Here is a 15918-nt window from a genome sequence, read left to right on the forward strand (position 1 = left end):
TTCCAGTATTTGATTCCCCAAGAAGCACAGCAAACAAATACAATCAACTTTAGAAACAAGGGCTAAAATTCCTTATTTGAGATTTTCTTATACAACATAATCAGTCACAAAAATTCACAATACAAAGGAGAATATGACGCACATTTGCCAACAAGCAGAATACATAGATTAGTGTGTACAAGTTCACAGTGTTGAATGTTCTAGCATACAAAAAACATACACACCATAAAATGTATATATGTTTCTTTTTTTCCCAGAAAATTGATAAAAAATTGAATTTGAACTTTTATTCCCAGTTAGATCCAACTACTGAACTAGAGGATTAGGATTGAATTACGCGTATGCTTCATCTGGCAAAAACAGAATAGTATTTAACTAAAAATACAATACAACACAGGAGACTATATAATAAGAAAATGGAAGATAATTCCGAACATAATGAAACAAGTGAAATCTTCGAAAAAAAAACCCGATTGTCACTTTCTATACGCACTGGAATTTCACAAAATGTGAAATACAGCTGGTGTTTAATAATTAAGCTGTACTTACACTCCATCCCACCGCCAACCAATGAGGTAGCGTGCTTTCCCCAACGCAACAAAACGAGCGCTCCTCATTGGTTACAAACTAATCGCCCGTCGCTCAGTGATTGTGTGTTAATGCAACTTAATCAAAGATTAAGTCTATTGTCACCATTAATTGAACGAAGTACTGATTGCTCTTAAATAATTCAATAACAGCTGAGGTTTGAGATTTAAATATTTAATCAACATCTTACATAAATATTTAAATATGGATTATCAATTCCTCATCCATTTTGTTATCAATGGCAAGGGCATACTTATCTCATTGACCTTGTGCAATACTGCTGAAAGATGTTTCAGATGGGGTTAACGCACTTTTTCTTCAAACTCGTCTCTCTCATATCAAAAGGGATTGGGAGTTTGCATGGTATGATACTTGGCACCATGATATCTGACCATGGATTAACATAGTCTATTGTAAGACTTTTGTCAGATATTGGTTATATATTATTGTGTTTCTGTTCAAGTTATTTAAAAAGATGCAAAAGTATTCGGTGTACGTACAGACGGTGTAGTAAAATACGCAATAGAAGCATCTGCTAAATGTAACTTAATAGCGCCCTCTTACCTCCTTGACTAATTATTGTCAAGTCCCACGTATCTACCCTGTAACTTCCAGTGAAAGACGCAATGGAGCCAAATCTGCGTTGAATGTAGCTTAATAGTTTAGGTGTATTACCGGAGCTTTCATCATCACCATGCCCGCACTGGACTTGGTTTTGTCTCTCGATATTCTTTATGGATGCATTTTTTTCCACAATTACGCTAGTTCTATCCAAATAATATGATACCTGATGAGAAAGAAAGAAATAATGAGAGAAACAAACTTTTCCAATGATAATAAATTACATATTTATTCACAGAAGTGCAAAATTAATACTATTGATTGGATATCTCACGTAAACTATGATCTTAAGTTCAAATTGTTGATAATACCCCATTTTTATGCGTCAAAAGTATGTTGAATTATCACAAAATCACAAATTCTTTACAAGAAATATTGTTCTTTATGCTTAGCTGCGTCGCACAGTGCATCGACGCGAGAGACATTTTAAGCATACATTTAATGATTTCTTATAACTTGTATTGCAATGCAAATTACAATAATGTGTTTTGGGAGAAGTCAGGGGGATGTGGGGTGGAGGGGGGATGTCAATTTTATTATAAACGTTGTTTTTCTTGTATTTACTTCCCCCAAAGAGTGTGGTAAGCATACGTAGCACATAACAATTTTGCTATTATCGTTGTTTTTCCTGTATTTGCTTCCGAAAAGGTATATTAAGCTTTCGTAGCATATAACAATTTTGTTATTAACTCTGTCTTTTATGTATTTGCTTCCAAAAAAGAGTATATTAAGCACACGTAGCACATAATAATTTTGTTATTAATGTTTGCTTCACCAGAGAGTATAGTAAACAAACTTAGTACATAACAATTTTGTTATTAACTTGGTTTTTCCTGTATTTGCTTCACCAAAGCGTTTAAATTTTCGACTTTGGATGCCTGGTTGTCACACTTCTGGATATTGTTTGAAAATGGATATCTGTGTTTAACAAATTGAAAACATTACTAAAAAAAAAAAAAAAATCACTTACAAGAATTACTTTTTCAAGTTGAACATTCTTTGATATATCCAATGTCCACCTATTAGGTTGGTGTGAAACTAACAATAGAATGATTGGTCGGCCATCGTGACCACCTTCTTTTCGTAAGGACACTGTAGCATCACCGGCAGTTTGACCATGTCTGGAACTTGCTGGGTCATTACTAGCGAAATTGCTTATCACGTGTACGTTGTACCTGGGGTTATAGTCGGATGGGGTGCAGCTATATCTTGGTTTATCATCTCCGAGGTAGGTTGCGGTAGCTCTGGCATTGACGGTGTCGCTTGTTATAGTACAGCTGCCTACTGTGGCTGAAATGTACAATATAAATACAATGATTGACATTAATAAGTATTGAATATTGTACGGCACAGACTTAATTCTACTTATACGACGTGCACCCAAATCATGTGGTCATTATCTAGTAATACTATATCACAAAAACACGCCTTATATCTCTAGATTGCGACGCAATTCTAAAGATGGCTGTCCAAGGCCACACCAAAGGTGTTTATGTCAACAAGGGTAACTATTAAGTACACAGAACTGGACTGTATATAATTAATTTCTGTGTTGAGCAGGTAGAAAGTGCTATTAAGATAACTTGAAGAGTTGTCATGAATATTGTCCTTTGAATGGGTGAGATGTAAGTTGTATATGTATTGTGATATTGTACCAATGACAGTTAGCTGACTTGGTTTTGACGAGTTGAGTCACACAATGTACCACATCATCAGAAATCACATACAGTTGTGAAAACAAGTCTCTATCCCCCTCCCTATGTCTGTTTTGTCTTTTTGTTTTTAATCCATGACCCTGTTTATAGGATTAAGGGAATAACGTTTAAGTACTCACTAAGTAATGTCAGTAATCTGCTAGTTAAGTTACCTGACTTGGTTTTGACGAGTTGAGTCACATAATGTACCACATCATCAGAAATCACACATTTTAGATACAGTCTTGAATACAAATCTCTCGCCCCCTCCCTAAGTCTTTTTTTTTTGTCTTTTTAACCAAAGATGTTGTTTATAGGGTTAATCTTGTTACTCACTACGTAATGTCAGTAATCTTATCGAACCCGATCTCTACCTTGATACTTCAGATTCTAAGGGCATTGATTTGAAGTGATTTTAATGGCTTAAATATTGTTACAAACACACGTAATTATACTGTAGAGTGCATATCAAGTAATAGATGTACTAGATAATCAACATTAACTGTTCACGTAAAGAAAGTCTGCACTTTTGTAACCAGTCCTACACCAAAACCTTATATTGTTATGACAATTTGATTGATAAGGTCGTGTGCAGAATCTTGTTAGCTCCGATTTGATACCAAATTTGCTACAAAACACTCTAAATTCACAGAGATTGATACCAGTATATGAAATGTGGTGCATTTGTCTCTTTGTCAATTTAGAGTGTTTGGTAGCAAATTTGGTATCAAATTGGAGCTAACAAGATTCTGCACACATCCTTATCAATGAAATTGTCATAACATGAGCAGGTTTTGGTGTAGGACGGGTTACATAAGTGCGGACTTTCTTTATGTGAGTAGTTTAATAAAGACCAAAGAAGGCTGATGCTGGTAAAGTTCACAATACGGTCATGTGTGCGCGTGTACTCAAGAATTGGTGCTACTTGTATTACATTTCAATGACGATAGTACATTTCAAGTACAAAATATTATATACTAGATAATCAAGTCCAAGTAAGGCTGACAGTAAAGAGTTAACGATATGTTTGTGTGTGCGCCCGTTGGTAAGAATGTGTTACTTCAGTTTTATTTCCCGTTTTATTTACATTATTACAATTTTTGTATGCGAGTGTGGATGTCCATGTCCTGAGATTTTGTGTGTGGTATTGGTTCATGTGTGTGGTATTTCCACATCTGTTCTGCGTTTGTGTGTGGGAGTACATTATCACCGCTGTGTTTTCTTGTGTGAGTGTGTGTGATTAGAGTTGCACAGTGGTATCGCAAGAAATGACAAGCGTACTTTTGTTGCGTTCTTACAACTGTATTTTAAACAAATGTGGCATTTGAAGTGGTATTTATAAATTTTGAAATAAGTATCATATTATTTATTTACTTTTGCTTTTGTTCAGAGATCTTTGACGATAACCATAAGAGTTCATTTTACGCAGTTCAAACTTTATATGTGCGAATATGGCAAAAAGTGGCTCAACTCGGGCGATTAAGTAAAATCAGGCATAGCGTTTGAACCTGAACTAGGTAAGAAACCATGTAAAGATTTTCTGTTGGCCAAGATATTACTGATTCTACTGCATATCATTTTGGTGACCCCTTTTATTTCTCTTCTAAAAAACAAATTGTCAAAAATGGCCCAACTCGTTTTCTGGACAATTTAGTTAATTGAGCATAGCGTTTGGGGTGGGCCCGAACTAGTAAAGAAAGTAAGGTTTCTTTTTTGTATATAACATTGTTGCCATGATATTTTTTATTTTTTCAAAACAGCGAAATAAGTCTGTACTTGAATTCTTGATACAACGCACTACGCGGAGTGTGTGTTAGAAAGGGTGTAAACTTATTTCATATTGGTTGCGTGGTAGGTGTGGATGGGATGGGTTTGTGGTACGTTTTGGGTGGGGGTGAGTGTGGGGGATGGGTTGGTATGTGGGGTGTATGTTTATGTGTATCCATTCCTAGACCTCTCATATTTATTGCACGCTGTCACGAGTTCAAGGTCTCGAGTGATCAATATAGTGTTCACTGAATCTCAATATTGACTGAAATAATGAGATAAATTGATTATCATGGCTGACTGAAAATCATGAATGATATAACATTAAATGTATGTATGTTCCAAGGTCATATATAGATCAGTGAACCCCCAGACAGGAAAGCTGGGATTAAGCATTAGGACAAAATAAATAGCAAGTGGAAAATAATTGACACTTGAGTTCGTTACCTCAGAATCTCCATAAAGCTCCTTTATACTTCTGTACTTAGCAATAGGTAGATATATTAATGCGTCAATGTATTGGTTTGTACTTCAAATATATGTGACTGTACACTACGAATGAGCCGTAAATTCCCCCAGCCAATTTAGTTTTATTTCATGTTTAAAGATTATATATCATAAGCTTTAAAATTTGACTTCAAACGATATCCTGAAGCGGGGTTATGGTTTGTTGAACTTTGCTCCTTCTCGGTTCTACATGTGTCTCTTTTTCCACATTGCTGGTAATAAAAATCAAACAGTCATAATTGGTGGTCATTTCAAATTATCCCCACGTCAACGAGGTCCTCTCTTGTTAATTGTTGGTTATACATACCTAGACAAAATACAATGCTTTGTAATCCACCACTTGAACAGGATTTAGCAAAGCAAACAAAGACCAGAGCTATTTGAAAGTTCTATAGAAATGGGTACATGTAGAAACTTATTATCCTCTTCAGCAACAGGATTATTGATTGGTTTAAAAGATGGTTGACTAGCGCTATTAAAATCAGATACTTGTCGCACCAACTTGAGGTACCTATGAATACGACCTTCATGCACATTTTACACTATAACTCAGAATACAATTTATGACATTTATGGCTCATTCGTCGTGTACAGTCAAATATGATAAACATACGGTAGGATCTTACACATGCTAATCTATATAGCTATACACTGCATGTTAGAAATGTAAAATATAATAATTCCTGGAAACTTGACGTCGGCTGGCTGCAGAAAGGATTTATTTTTCGGTTTTTTACATACCGTTTCTGCTTTATTCACACTTTTGTTTCTGGTTTAAAACGGAGAAACAATTTGCATTTCTTAAACGGGCAGCCGGGGCAATTTTCCAGTTTTTTTTAAATTAAAGCTTCTCTTTTGACGTTCATTGATGTTAGCAGAGTGCGACCTTCACCACGGATTTTGGAAGATTATTAGCATAACAAAAAGAGTATAGCAACTTAAAGATGCATAAATCATTCACAGCCTGAAAATTGATTATTTTACATAATAAAGAGCATTTTATATCCTTTCCTAGGGCGTTTGTGTACACACAATTATATGTTATGTGAAAAACTGGCAAGTTGCTGTTAAATATACAATATAAAAAAAGACACAAAAAAGAGCATTTTTAACAGCGTAGTATAATTGAATACCGAATTAAAAAGACTAGTTTGCGTATGACGTCCTGTCAACCAGACCAAAAATGCTGTACTGCGCAGGTCAGTAACCAATCAAGCCGCGCCTTTGCCATGACGTCAGACGCAAACTAGTCTTTTTAATTCGGTCTTCAATTATAATAACAAAGCACTTACACGACCTTCTCGGATTCAATCGTCTCGATAACCAAGAATTTGTTTTGATTCCAAACTTATTAACCCCCTGAGTACTACCTGCCGATCTAACATTGCCACTGATTGGTCAATTATATTCACTTTAATCACCAATCAGAATGGAGCTTTGCAATCACCCCAATTTGTTTTTGTGTGGCGAAATTATTCTAACAATGTTGCTGATTGGTCCAATTGATAATGAAAACTTCTTTTTGACCAATCGGCAAGTAGTTCTCATGCACGGAGTTAACGAATTCATTGTTTTGCTAGTAATGCGTCGCGACTTCTCTGGATACAGAAATAGCACTACTTTTACGTGATCAACATTATATCACAGGACAGTATACGCTGTAAAGGATAGTAGCCTGCTAGGTTTGTCTAAATTTCAGAAGCTACAGTAACGCTCTCATCCTTTGAGCAGGTACACACTACTCACAAATACTCGCATCCCTATATTTAACAATATTTATAAATACAACAAGGATTTCGCCTCTTAAATTGAAATATTTATGTAAGTCCAAAGTTTATTCTTAAAAAATGCCTCAGGCAATGCGTATAACTCTGTACATCGTAGTCCCGACTGTATTGGACATACAGCAGTGAAAGTCTTAAGCTGGCCTTCTGGATGTCTATTATTACAACAGCTATCTATGTCAGAAGGATTGCATTACAGATATATGATACTCTCAGTCAAAGCAAATGACATAGATTTTCTTAGCTTCTATGTGGATATTCAATTCTAATTTGATAAAAGAAACATATAAATACTTTCGGCAATTAGCATTTGATAGATCTTATCTGTCTTGGGTGGTGCATTCCAATTTTATTGCTTAATTGTAGATTGTAATCGTACTTGGTATTATGGAGTTATGGTAGGCAACTGTATTAAAGGAATACGCAAGTAAAAGAATTAAATGTTTTTGTTATTTAATTAAAAAAGTTATAAGGTTATTAATTTCAAGAATTGTTTGTTATGGTTTTTTTATATTAGAAATGTCAATATGCACTGTAAAAAGAGATTTGGGTGTTGGGGGTGTTGTTCCTCACAATGGTCCATTGTTTAAAAAAAACAACCCTGAGTACTACCTGCCGATCTAACATTGTCTCTGATTGGTCAATTACATGATATCTTCATTTTAATCACCAATCAGAATGGAGGTTTGAAAATAATTCACCCCAATTTTTTTGTGTGGTGAAATTATTCTAACAATGTTGCTGATTGGTCCAATTGATAATGAAAACTTCTTTTTGGCCAGGTAGTTCTCATGGGGTTAAGTCATAAAAGAATATCTACATTTTAAAAGTGGGTTATATATATCGCCTACAATCGAAAAAAAAAAAATCCAACAACAAGCAAATAAAAAATTGTTTTAAAATATATCAACCCACAACGCCTCCTACAGTTTAATGCTCAGTGTAACTGTACTAGTATGCACTCCTTTCAACATAACACATCAGAACATATGCACTCTCACGCATTATAGAACATTACATGGTCCCGGAACCAATATTATATGTACATTTGTCATTCCTCTAATATACCTGGAATATAACTTAAGCACGAAAACATCATTAGCAACATTGCTATCAAGTTGACGTTTTGCTGTTTCAGAGCTTTTCAATCGAGTAGGGATATAAAATCATATTTGAATAAATAAAATAAATTAACATTTTAACAGCTGTTCTTAAAATTAAAAATCATTAGCATTTTGACTTTTTTAAACGTTGTTACGGAGGAGGAGCTGGAGGAGGAAGAGAAGGAGGAGGAGAAGGAGAAGGAGGAAAATGAAGAAGAGGAAATGGATAAGGAGGAGGAGGAATAGGAGGTTGAAGAGGAGGAAGTGGATGAGAAGTAGAAAATCCTAGAAAAGAGTCGATAAACAGAAAATGAAGGAAAACGAGAAGCAGAAGAAGAAAATGGATAGGCAATATGAACAATCAGTTCGATCTTTCGATCGACCATCGATGCTTGGTCGATCCTTAATATTTATGAAATCAATTAATTGACTATTGTTAATTGTGATAACATATGATTTTTAGTATGTAGTGATATTGACCAAGTTATCATTAATTCTCATTAATCAGTTGTTAGTTAATTAATTACAAGCATCGAAGCAGCATCGACGGCCGATTCAAAGATCGAACAAATTTTGTTCTGGTGCCTAAAAAAGGAGGAGAATAAGTAGAAGAAGAAATAGAAGCAAGAATCAAAAAGAGAAATAATGAGAAGCTAGGGTATACGATATGAGAAATTGACCACCCAATATATTGCGACCTTCATTCATGCACTATAAATATATAACTGCAAGTCAAGTTTATTGCACTTTTTAACCGCTTGTTGCCTAATCACGCAACAATATCTCTACAGAAATAATATCGAAATCCACAACAACTGCCGTTGCTACATACAAGGACACGATATACCAGATGCTATACTACTACACAAAATATTCCCCGCCAGACTATTACAAACTCTAAAAAAACCCACTATAAATGATGTTTTTCCCTTCAAAACTTGATCGCAAAAGGTTTGTTTTTATTTCAGGACACACTGTAGAAATCAACCCGATATATTGACCGGTAACAAGTTCAAAGCAGCACTACTCTCAAGTTTCCAGTAAGACTGTGACGTCTTTGTCGCTGCTAAAGTTAACACATAGTTCAAGAGCCAACATCAACAGTGCCATGTACTGCAGCTAGCTGAGTTTCTTATACCTTGCGTAAGTTCAATATACATGTAGATGCTCACCATGTTCACTTGTACAAGCAGTGACTGGTACATGATGAAAGGTTCCAAATAATTGTTTTCCCAAGGATTCACATGCATTCAGCTCTTCGTAACAATAAATGCTACTTTTCATTCAAACGTCATTCACTCGATTTGTGAGTTTGTCAAACCTGGTATTGCCTTGACGTTCAAGTCAGATTATACATTACGAAAGGAATATAGAAATCCAGAGGGGGGGGGGGTGTATCAACCCATTGGTAAAGCGTGTAGCCAAACATTACCTTATGGTAAGACGAGTGTTAATCATGTTGGTGTGGGGTGTGTTTGTGGGGGGTGTGGGTGAGTGGGGATGTTGCATTACTTCCTATTTTCGGGTGCTCCAACATAACAACACACCGACATAATAAGGACTGGGTGCTTAACGAGGACCTAAACACGAGTCCTCGCAACGTCGAAAACCCTGGAAAATCAAGGTTTTACACCCTACTACACCCTTTATAGCCCACGTTTTCGAAACGTTATAACCATTCGAACACTTGTTTGGCATTGCCAACTTTTTAAAGACTTGACAACATACCGACACACCGAGGACATTTGGACTTGCAAAAGCTCGTTAGTTTCCAGGTGTTGGGACACACAAACAACTTCAACTTGACTTCAACTTTATTTCCACAATAAAAAAACAGACAAATACTTATTAGATACATTACTACAAAGAAAGTTTACACAAAACGCTTAGGGAGGGAATGATCGAAAGGCCAATAATGTGTGTGGGGTGTGGGGTGGTGGGTGTAGAGAGTTTTGGCAATGCATCAATTCAAGGTGCCTGTAGTATGTATGTTTGGATGTGTCTTGCCCCTATAACATAACAAATAAGTTTACAAATTAATAGCATTAGCAAAATTATAATTATGTTCACTAGAAATAGAATTTTATTTTAAGATAAATACCAAACAGGCCAATCAGCGAAAATATATAGAATAGAAGACCTGTCATTTTAATATTGCATGCAGAACTAGACATGGGAAGACCAACACGTCTAAAATAGTATTTTGATGCTCTCTTGAAATACCCTGCCTTGTTCAATATACTAGGCTGACTCTACATTCAATAACCTAGCGACGAGCGATCGACGTGCAACCAATGAGAAAAGAGCACCTGTCACAACATAAAAGAAACGCTCTACTTCATTGGTTAAAAATAAATCACCCATCGCGCCGTAATAACTGATCGTCTGCTTTCGTTTGTATTGTTTTCTCCAGACACAATGGTTAAATCGAATTAGCGCGAATACGAGTTGCATCTCTGTAGTCTGCTAACTCGATTACGTGAGACAATTATGGGCTATTCCAGTTGAAATCCACACTACCCCTGTGGAAGATTTTGGAAATATTATCCACAGGGGGAGTATGTTTTTAAATGTAATCGGTCAGAGTTAATCATTCTTAAACCCACACTCCCCTGTATTATGGCTTTACCTATATCTTCCACAACTGGAGTGAGTATTTCAAATGGAAGTTACCCAATTGTCTATTCTTTTCGAAAATCATACTCCCTCTGTGGAAGACTTTAGCTAAATCTTCCACAGGGGTAGTGTGGATTTTAAATGGAATAGCCCAATTATGAGAACAATCAAACGTGAACGACCACTTTGAAGCTAGCACTTTTGTCGGATTGCTAGCTGGTTGCTTTTACGCGGTGATGGAATATATTACGTAATATGGACCCCTACTACTGACCCCTGTTTATAAAGCCTGAAGCAGCTGATATAAAGAAGAGTGAATTTTGCATAAATATTCTCGGCAAATAGTTGGATTCCTTGGTCGGGAATTTAAGTTTTAATACCCGTCTATACATATCGACAAAACTACTGGAATATTATATAGTACAGTATAGTATTAAAGCCATAATGTACGATCTTATAATATAAAATTGGTTAATTTTTTTCAAACCTGATTTTTTGTTGTTGCATATTTGTAACGCGTACATATGTCGCAACTTGCACCTAAATGGAATCGGCCAAGTGTGTTGTCTTTGTAGGTCGACAGAGCAACGTTCGACATAAAGTCATAATTTTAAATTATGACTTTATGTCCTCCATAGAATTACATGTTAAATGACCAAAATAACCAGTGGGGTTTCTTTCACTTTACCTTGTAATGCCTGTTATTTCAGATGAAAATTGACAGCAACTTTTCCCGGCAGTTATTACTAATATTATTTAAACATTTTAAGTAAAGAACAACAAAATTAAAATTTGACGGAAATCGTACATTAAGGCTAAAAATATTTTCAAAGAGCACTTTAACAAAAAAATAACATTACCACTAATTAAAAAGTATTCGTAAAATTAGAAAAGAAAGACAGATTTGAGAGATCTAGAGCTTGTTCATCCAGATATATTTACCAATAACGTACAACTGTCAAATACAAAAATAATCTCTAAATATCCGAGGTTCCAAATCGATATTGGAATCTAATTGGAAAATATCTTTGTAAGAATGCCAGATGCCTGTAATTTTGGATGGAATTACTCGTTTCATCATTGAGAAAAAACAACGTTGTCTTGGCTTAAAAGCTCCATTTCAAAACCAATACGTATATCTACACCAGGAGAATAGCTAGTCTGTATGCATTTATACATCGTATATAATCCTCACAATACGATAACACCTGGAGTTGATCAAGTTCAAAACAAAATATATGAATAGGAATTCCTACGTGTGAATGCAATTCATTAGAAACTTAAAGAACAGAACACCGTTGGCAAAATGTACAATGGCAAGATTAGTATCAAGATAGTCAACATCGGGTGTAATCTTCTCCCCTTAATAACAAAAATACCCTGGGAAATTGTACAATGTTAAATGAAATTTAATCAATTTTGCACCCTTGGAAGTGTCACCAAACCAAAGCGAAAAACCTTAACATTAAGAAGATATGCATAGAATGTACAATTTATGGAGTTAATGAAGCCTCTGTGTCTTGTTTAACAATGGCTTTTGGCGTTGCACAAGATTAGAACAAAACTCTGTACAAGTAGTTTGATTAGTTCTGGATATGTCAGTGATGCAGGTGCATCCCTATGTAACATTCCAATTAACTGTTAATTAATTTGAATTTTAAAATCATGTTGAACTAATTACTTTTTTTATTATGCAGCATGTGTTCTCCTCGACTGTTATTCATGCGCGTATTATACGCGAACAAAAAGAGTTGCTGTGTACAGTTTATTTATGTATTACGACATTATAGAATCGGTATAATTAGCACCTGGAGTATAATGATAATGCAAGTCTCGTACATAACTACTTACGATTGTACGATCGTTATAGCAGTAATAACTCCCTTTCTCTCTCATTGTTAACATATACAGGGGAATCTTTATGTCTCATTTCCGTTCGTTCTTCAATTATCTTTTTTCTGAATTCCACTCTGCCTCTTTTAAAATCTCCTAGTCTAAGATGCTTAATAATATTTGCATATCTCGCCATTTTTAAAAAAACAAAACCATTATGGAGTTTGAAAACAAAGAAGATAATTGGACAAAACTAATGAAAGTGGTGCGCGCCATTTTGAATGAATGTTTTCGCTAACCTCTGATTCTTTTTATGTGTTGGTTTTATCACTTTTATCATATACATAACGCATGTGTATATTATAATGCAGGTGTAGCAAATAAAGAAAGACTATTTTGATCAGTCATATTGTAAAGAATGAAAGTACAATATAGAGAAGATACATCATAGTGCTATATAGAATTAATATATGATAGTTAAGGTAGCGCAGTGAGAGAGGAAAAAACAACGTTGTCTTGCCTAAAAAAGCGCCATTTCAAAAACCAATACGTATACCTACACCAGGAGAATAGCTAGTCTGTATTCATTTATACATCGTATATAATCCTCACAATACGATAACACCTGGAGTTGATCAAGTTCAAGACAAAATATATGAATAGGAATTCCTACGTGTGAATGCAATTCATTATAAACTTAAAAAACAGAACACCGTTGGCAAAATGTACAATGGCAAGATTAGTATCAAGATAGTCAACATCGGGTGTAATCTTCTCCCCCTTAATAACAAAAATACCCTGGGAAATTGTACAATGTTAATGAAATTTAATCAATTTTGCACCCCTGGATGTGTCACCAAAGTAAAGCGAAAACCTTAACATAGAAGATATACATAGAATGTACAATTTAGGGAGTTAAGGAAGCTTCTGTGTCTTGTTTAACAATGGCTTTTGGCGTTGTACAAGATTAGAACAAAACTCTGTACAAGGCGTTTGATTAGTTTTGGATATGTCAGTGATGCAGGTACATCCCTATGTAACATTCCAATTAACTGTTAATTAATATGAATTTTAAAATCATGTTGCACTAATTACTTTTTATTATGCAGGATGTTTTCTCCTCGACAGTTATTCATGCGCGTATTATACGCGAACAAAAGAAGAGTTGCTGTTTAAAGTTTATGTATGTATTACGACATTATAGAATCGGTATAATTGTCACCTGGAGTATAACGGTAATGCAAGTCTCATATATAACTACCCCATGTTCTTTGTGGCAGCAATAACTCCCTTTGCCCCTTTCTCTCCCTCATTGTCGACATACCCAGGGGTAACTCTGTGCCTCTTTTTCTTCGTTCTGTAATTGTATCTTTTTCTGTTTCTGAATTCCTCTCTATCTCTCTTTAAATCGTCATGCCTAAGATTTTCATTCTTTTTTTAACAAAACCTTTTTGAGTTTGAAAACAAAGCAGCTTATTGGACAAAACTAATGAAAGTGGTGCGCGCCATTTTGAATTGCGGGAATTTCCCGCATGAATGTTTTCGCTAACACCCTTTCCTTGTACGTGTTGGTTTTATCACTTTTAAGTTGTACATAACGCAGGTATTATAATACAGGTGTAGCAAATAAAAAGAGAATTATTGATCAAAGCATTATCATGATGTGTTGCATTCGACTGTTATCCATGCGCGTATTATACGAGAACAAAAAAGTTGTTGTTTATAGTTTGTTTATGTATTACAACATATAGACACGGTTTAATCACCACCTGGAATATAACGGTAATGCAAGTCTCATACTACCCCCATTACTACTTACAATTGTACGTTCTTTATGACAGTAATAACTCCGTTTCCCCTTCCTCTCCCTCATTGTCGACATACCCAAGGGTAACTCTGTGTTTTTTCTTCGTTCTGTAATTGTCTCTTTTTCTGTTTCTGAATTCCTCTCTGTTTCTCTTTAAATCGTCATGTCTCAGATGTTTAATTCTTTTTGGTTAACAAAACCTTTATGGAGTTTGAAAGAAAGAAGATAATTTGACAAAACTAATTAAAGTTGTGCGCGCCATCCGTTTATGTGTAGGTTTTATACATAACGTAGGTATATAATATAGGCGTAGCAAATAAAAAGTGTCTATTTCTAGGGATTAAAGCCAGAATTATGTGTCTCTGGAATTCATCAAGGTCTGCAGGAGGACGTATGAAAACCTATTATTTCAGATAGGCTTACAAGAAGACATCCAGAGGTGTGAGATCATGATATCTTACTTATTTTCCACTTTGTGCTTTATCACACGATTGCCAAACAATTCTGCAAGGCGCTCTGTCAATTACTGTAAAGAAAGTGGTGAAACTGTGATTTTCATGTTATTTTAATTGACTGCATTTCTACACGACTCACAACAATAGTCAGATCACACGCCAGTGATTTTACAGTTGTGGGAGGACAAGATGTTGGTTCAGCTATCAACTAAAGCACTTTGACCAAAATCCTCATACATTTCAATCTAGCTGCATTTTTCCAATTAAAACTAATTCCGCTATGCTCTCCTCAACATGACATTCACATCACGTCTCATAAGAGGTCTGTCCTGCCTGTGGTTGTCAACTTGTGCAATTATGTGTCTCTGAAGTTCATCAAGGTCTGCAGGAGGACTTGTGAAAACCTTTGATTTCAGATAGCCCCACAAGAAAAATCCAGAGGTGTGAGATCAGGAGATCTTAGGGGCCATAATTTCCACTTGATGCTTTAAAACAATCACACGATTGCCAAACAATTCTGCAAGGCGTTCTGTCAGTACTGTAAAGAAAGTGGTGAAACTGATTTTCATGTTATTTTAATTGACTGCATTTTTACACGGCTCACAAAAATAGCCAGTGAGTCCTTATTAATAGTCACACGTCAGTCACACGTCAGTGATTTTACAGTTGTGGGAGGACAAGATGTTGATTCAGCTATCAACTAAAGCACTTTGACCAAAAACCTCATACATTTCAATCTAGTTGCATTTTTCCAATTGTATACTTTATTATGATACACCCTGTATATACTTAGAGGAAGCGTAGTAAGAGAGAAAAAACAACGTTGTCTTGGCTTAAAAGCTCCATTTCAAAAACCAATACGTATACCTACACCAGGAGAATAGCTAGTCTGTATGCATTTATGCATCGTATATAATCCTCACAATACGATAACACCTGGAGTTGATCAAGTTCAAGACAAAATATATGAATAGGAATTCCTACGTGTGAATGCAATTCATTAGAAACTTAAAGAACAGAACACCGTTGGCAAAATGTACAATGGCAAGATTAGTGTCAAGATAGTCAACATCGGGTGTAATCTTCTCCCCTTAATAACAAAAATACCCTGGGAAATTGTACAATATTAATGAAATTTAATCA

General features: G+C 35.3%; 1 protein-coding gene across 1 annotated transcript in view; it reads right to left on the reverse strand.

Moving 5' to 3' along the window:
* LOC140135876 (uncharacterized) overlaps window positions 1-15918 on the reverse strand; it is a 130909-nt gene that overhangs the window by 9145 nt on the left and 105846 nt on the right. Inside the window, exons 3-4 of the mRNA XM_072157529.1 lie at window positions 2180-2499; window positions 1153-1375 (exon numbers count right to left, since the gene is read on the reverse strand). Coding sequence (XP_072013630.1) covers window positions 1153-1375; window positions 2180-2499 — 543 coding nt within the window. The remainder of the gene's footprint in view (window positions 1-1152; window positions 1376-2179; window positions 2500-15918) is intronic.

The sequence above is a fragment of the Amphiura filiformis genome, chromosome 16, assembly GCF_039555335.1.
Source record: "Amphiura filiformis chromosome 16, Afil_fr2py, whole genome shotgun sequence".
In the NCBI taxonomy this organism is placed as follows: Eukaryota; Metazoa; Echinodermata; class Ophiuroidea; order Amphilepidida; family Amphiuridae; genus Amphiura; species Amphiura filiformis.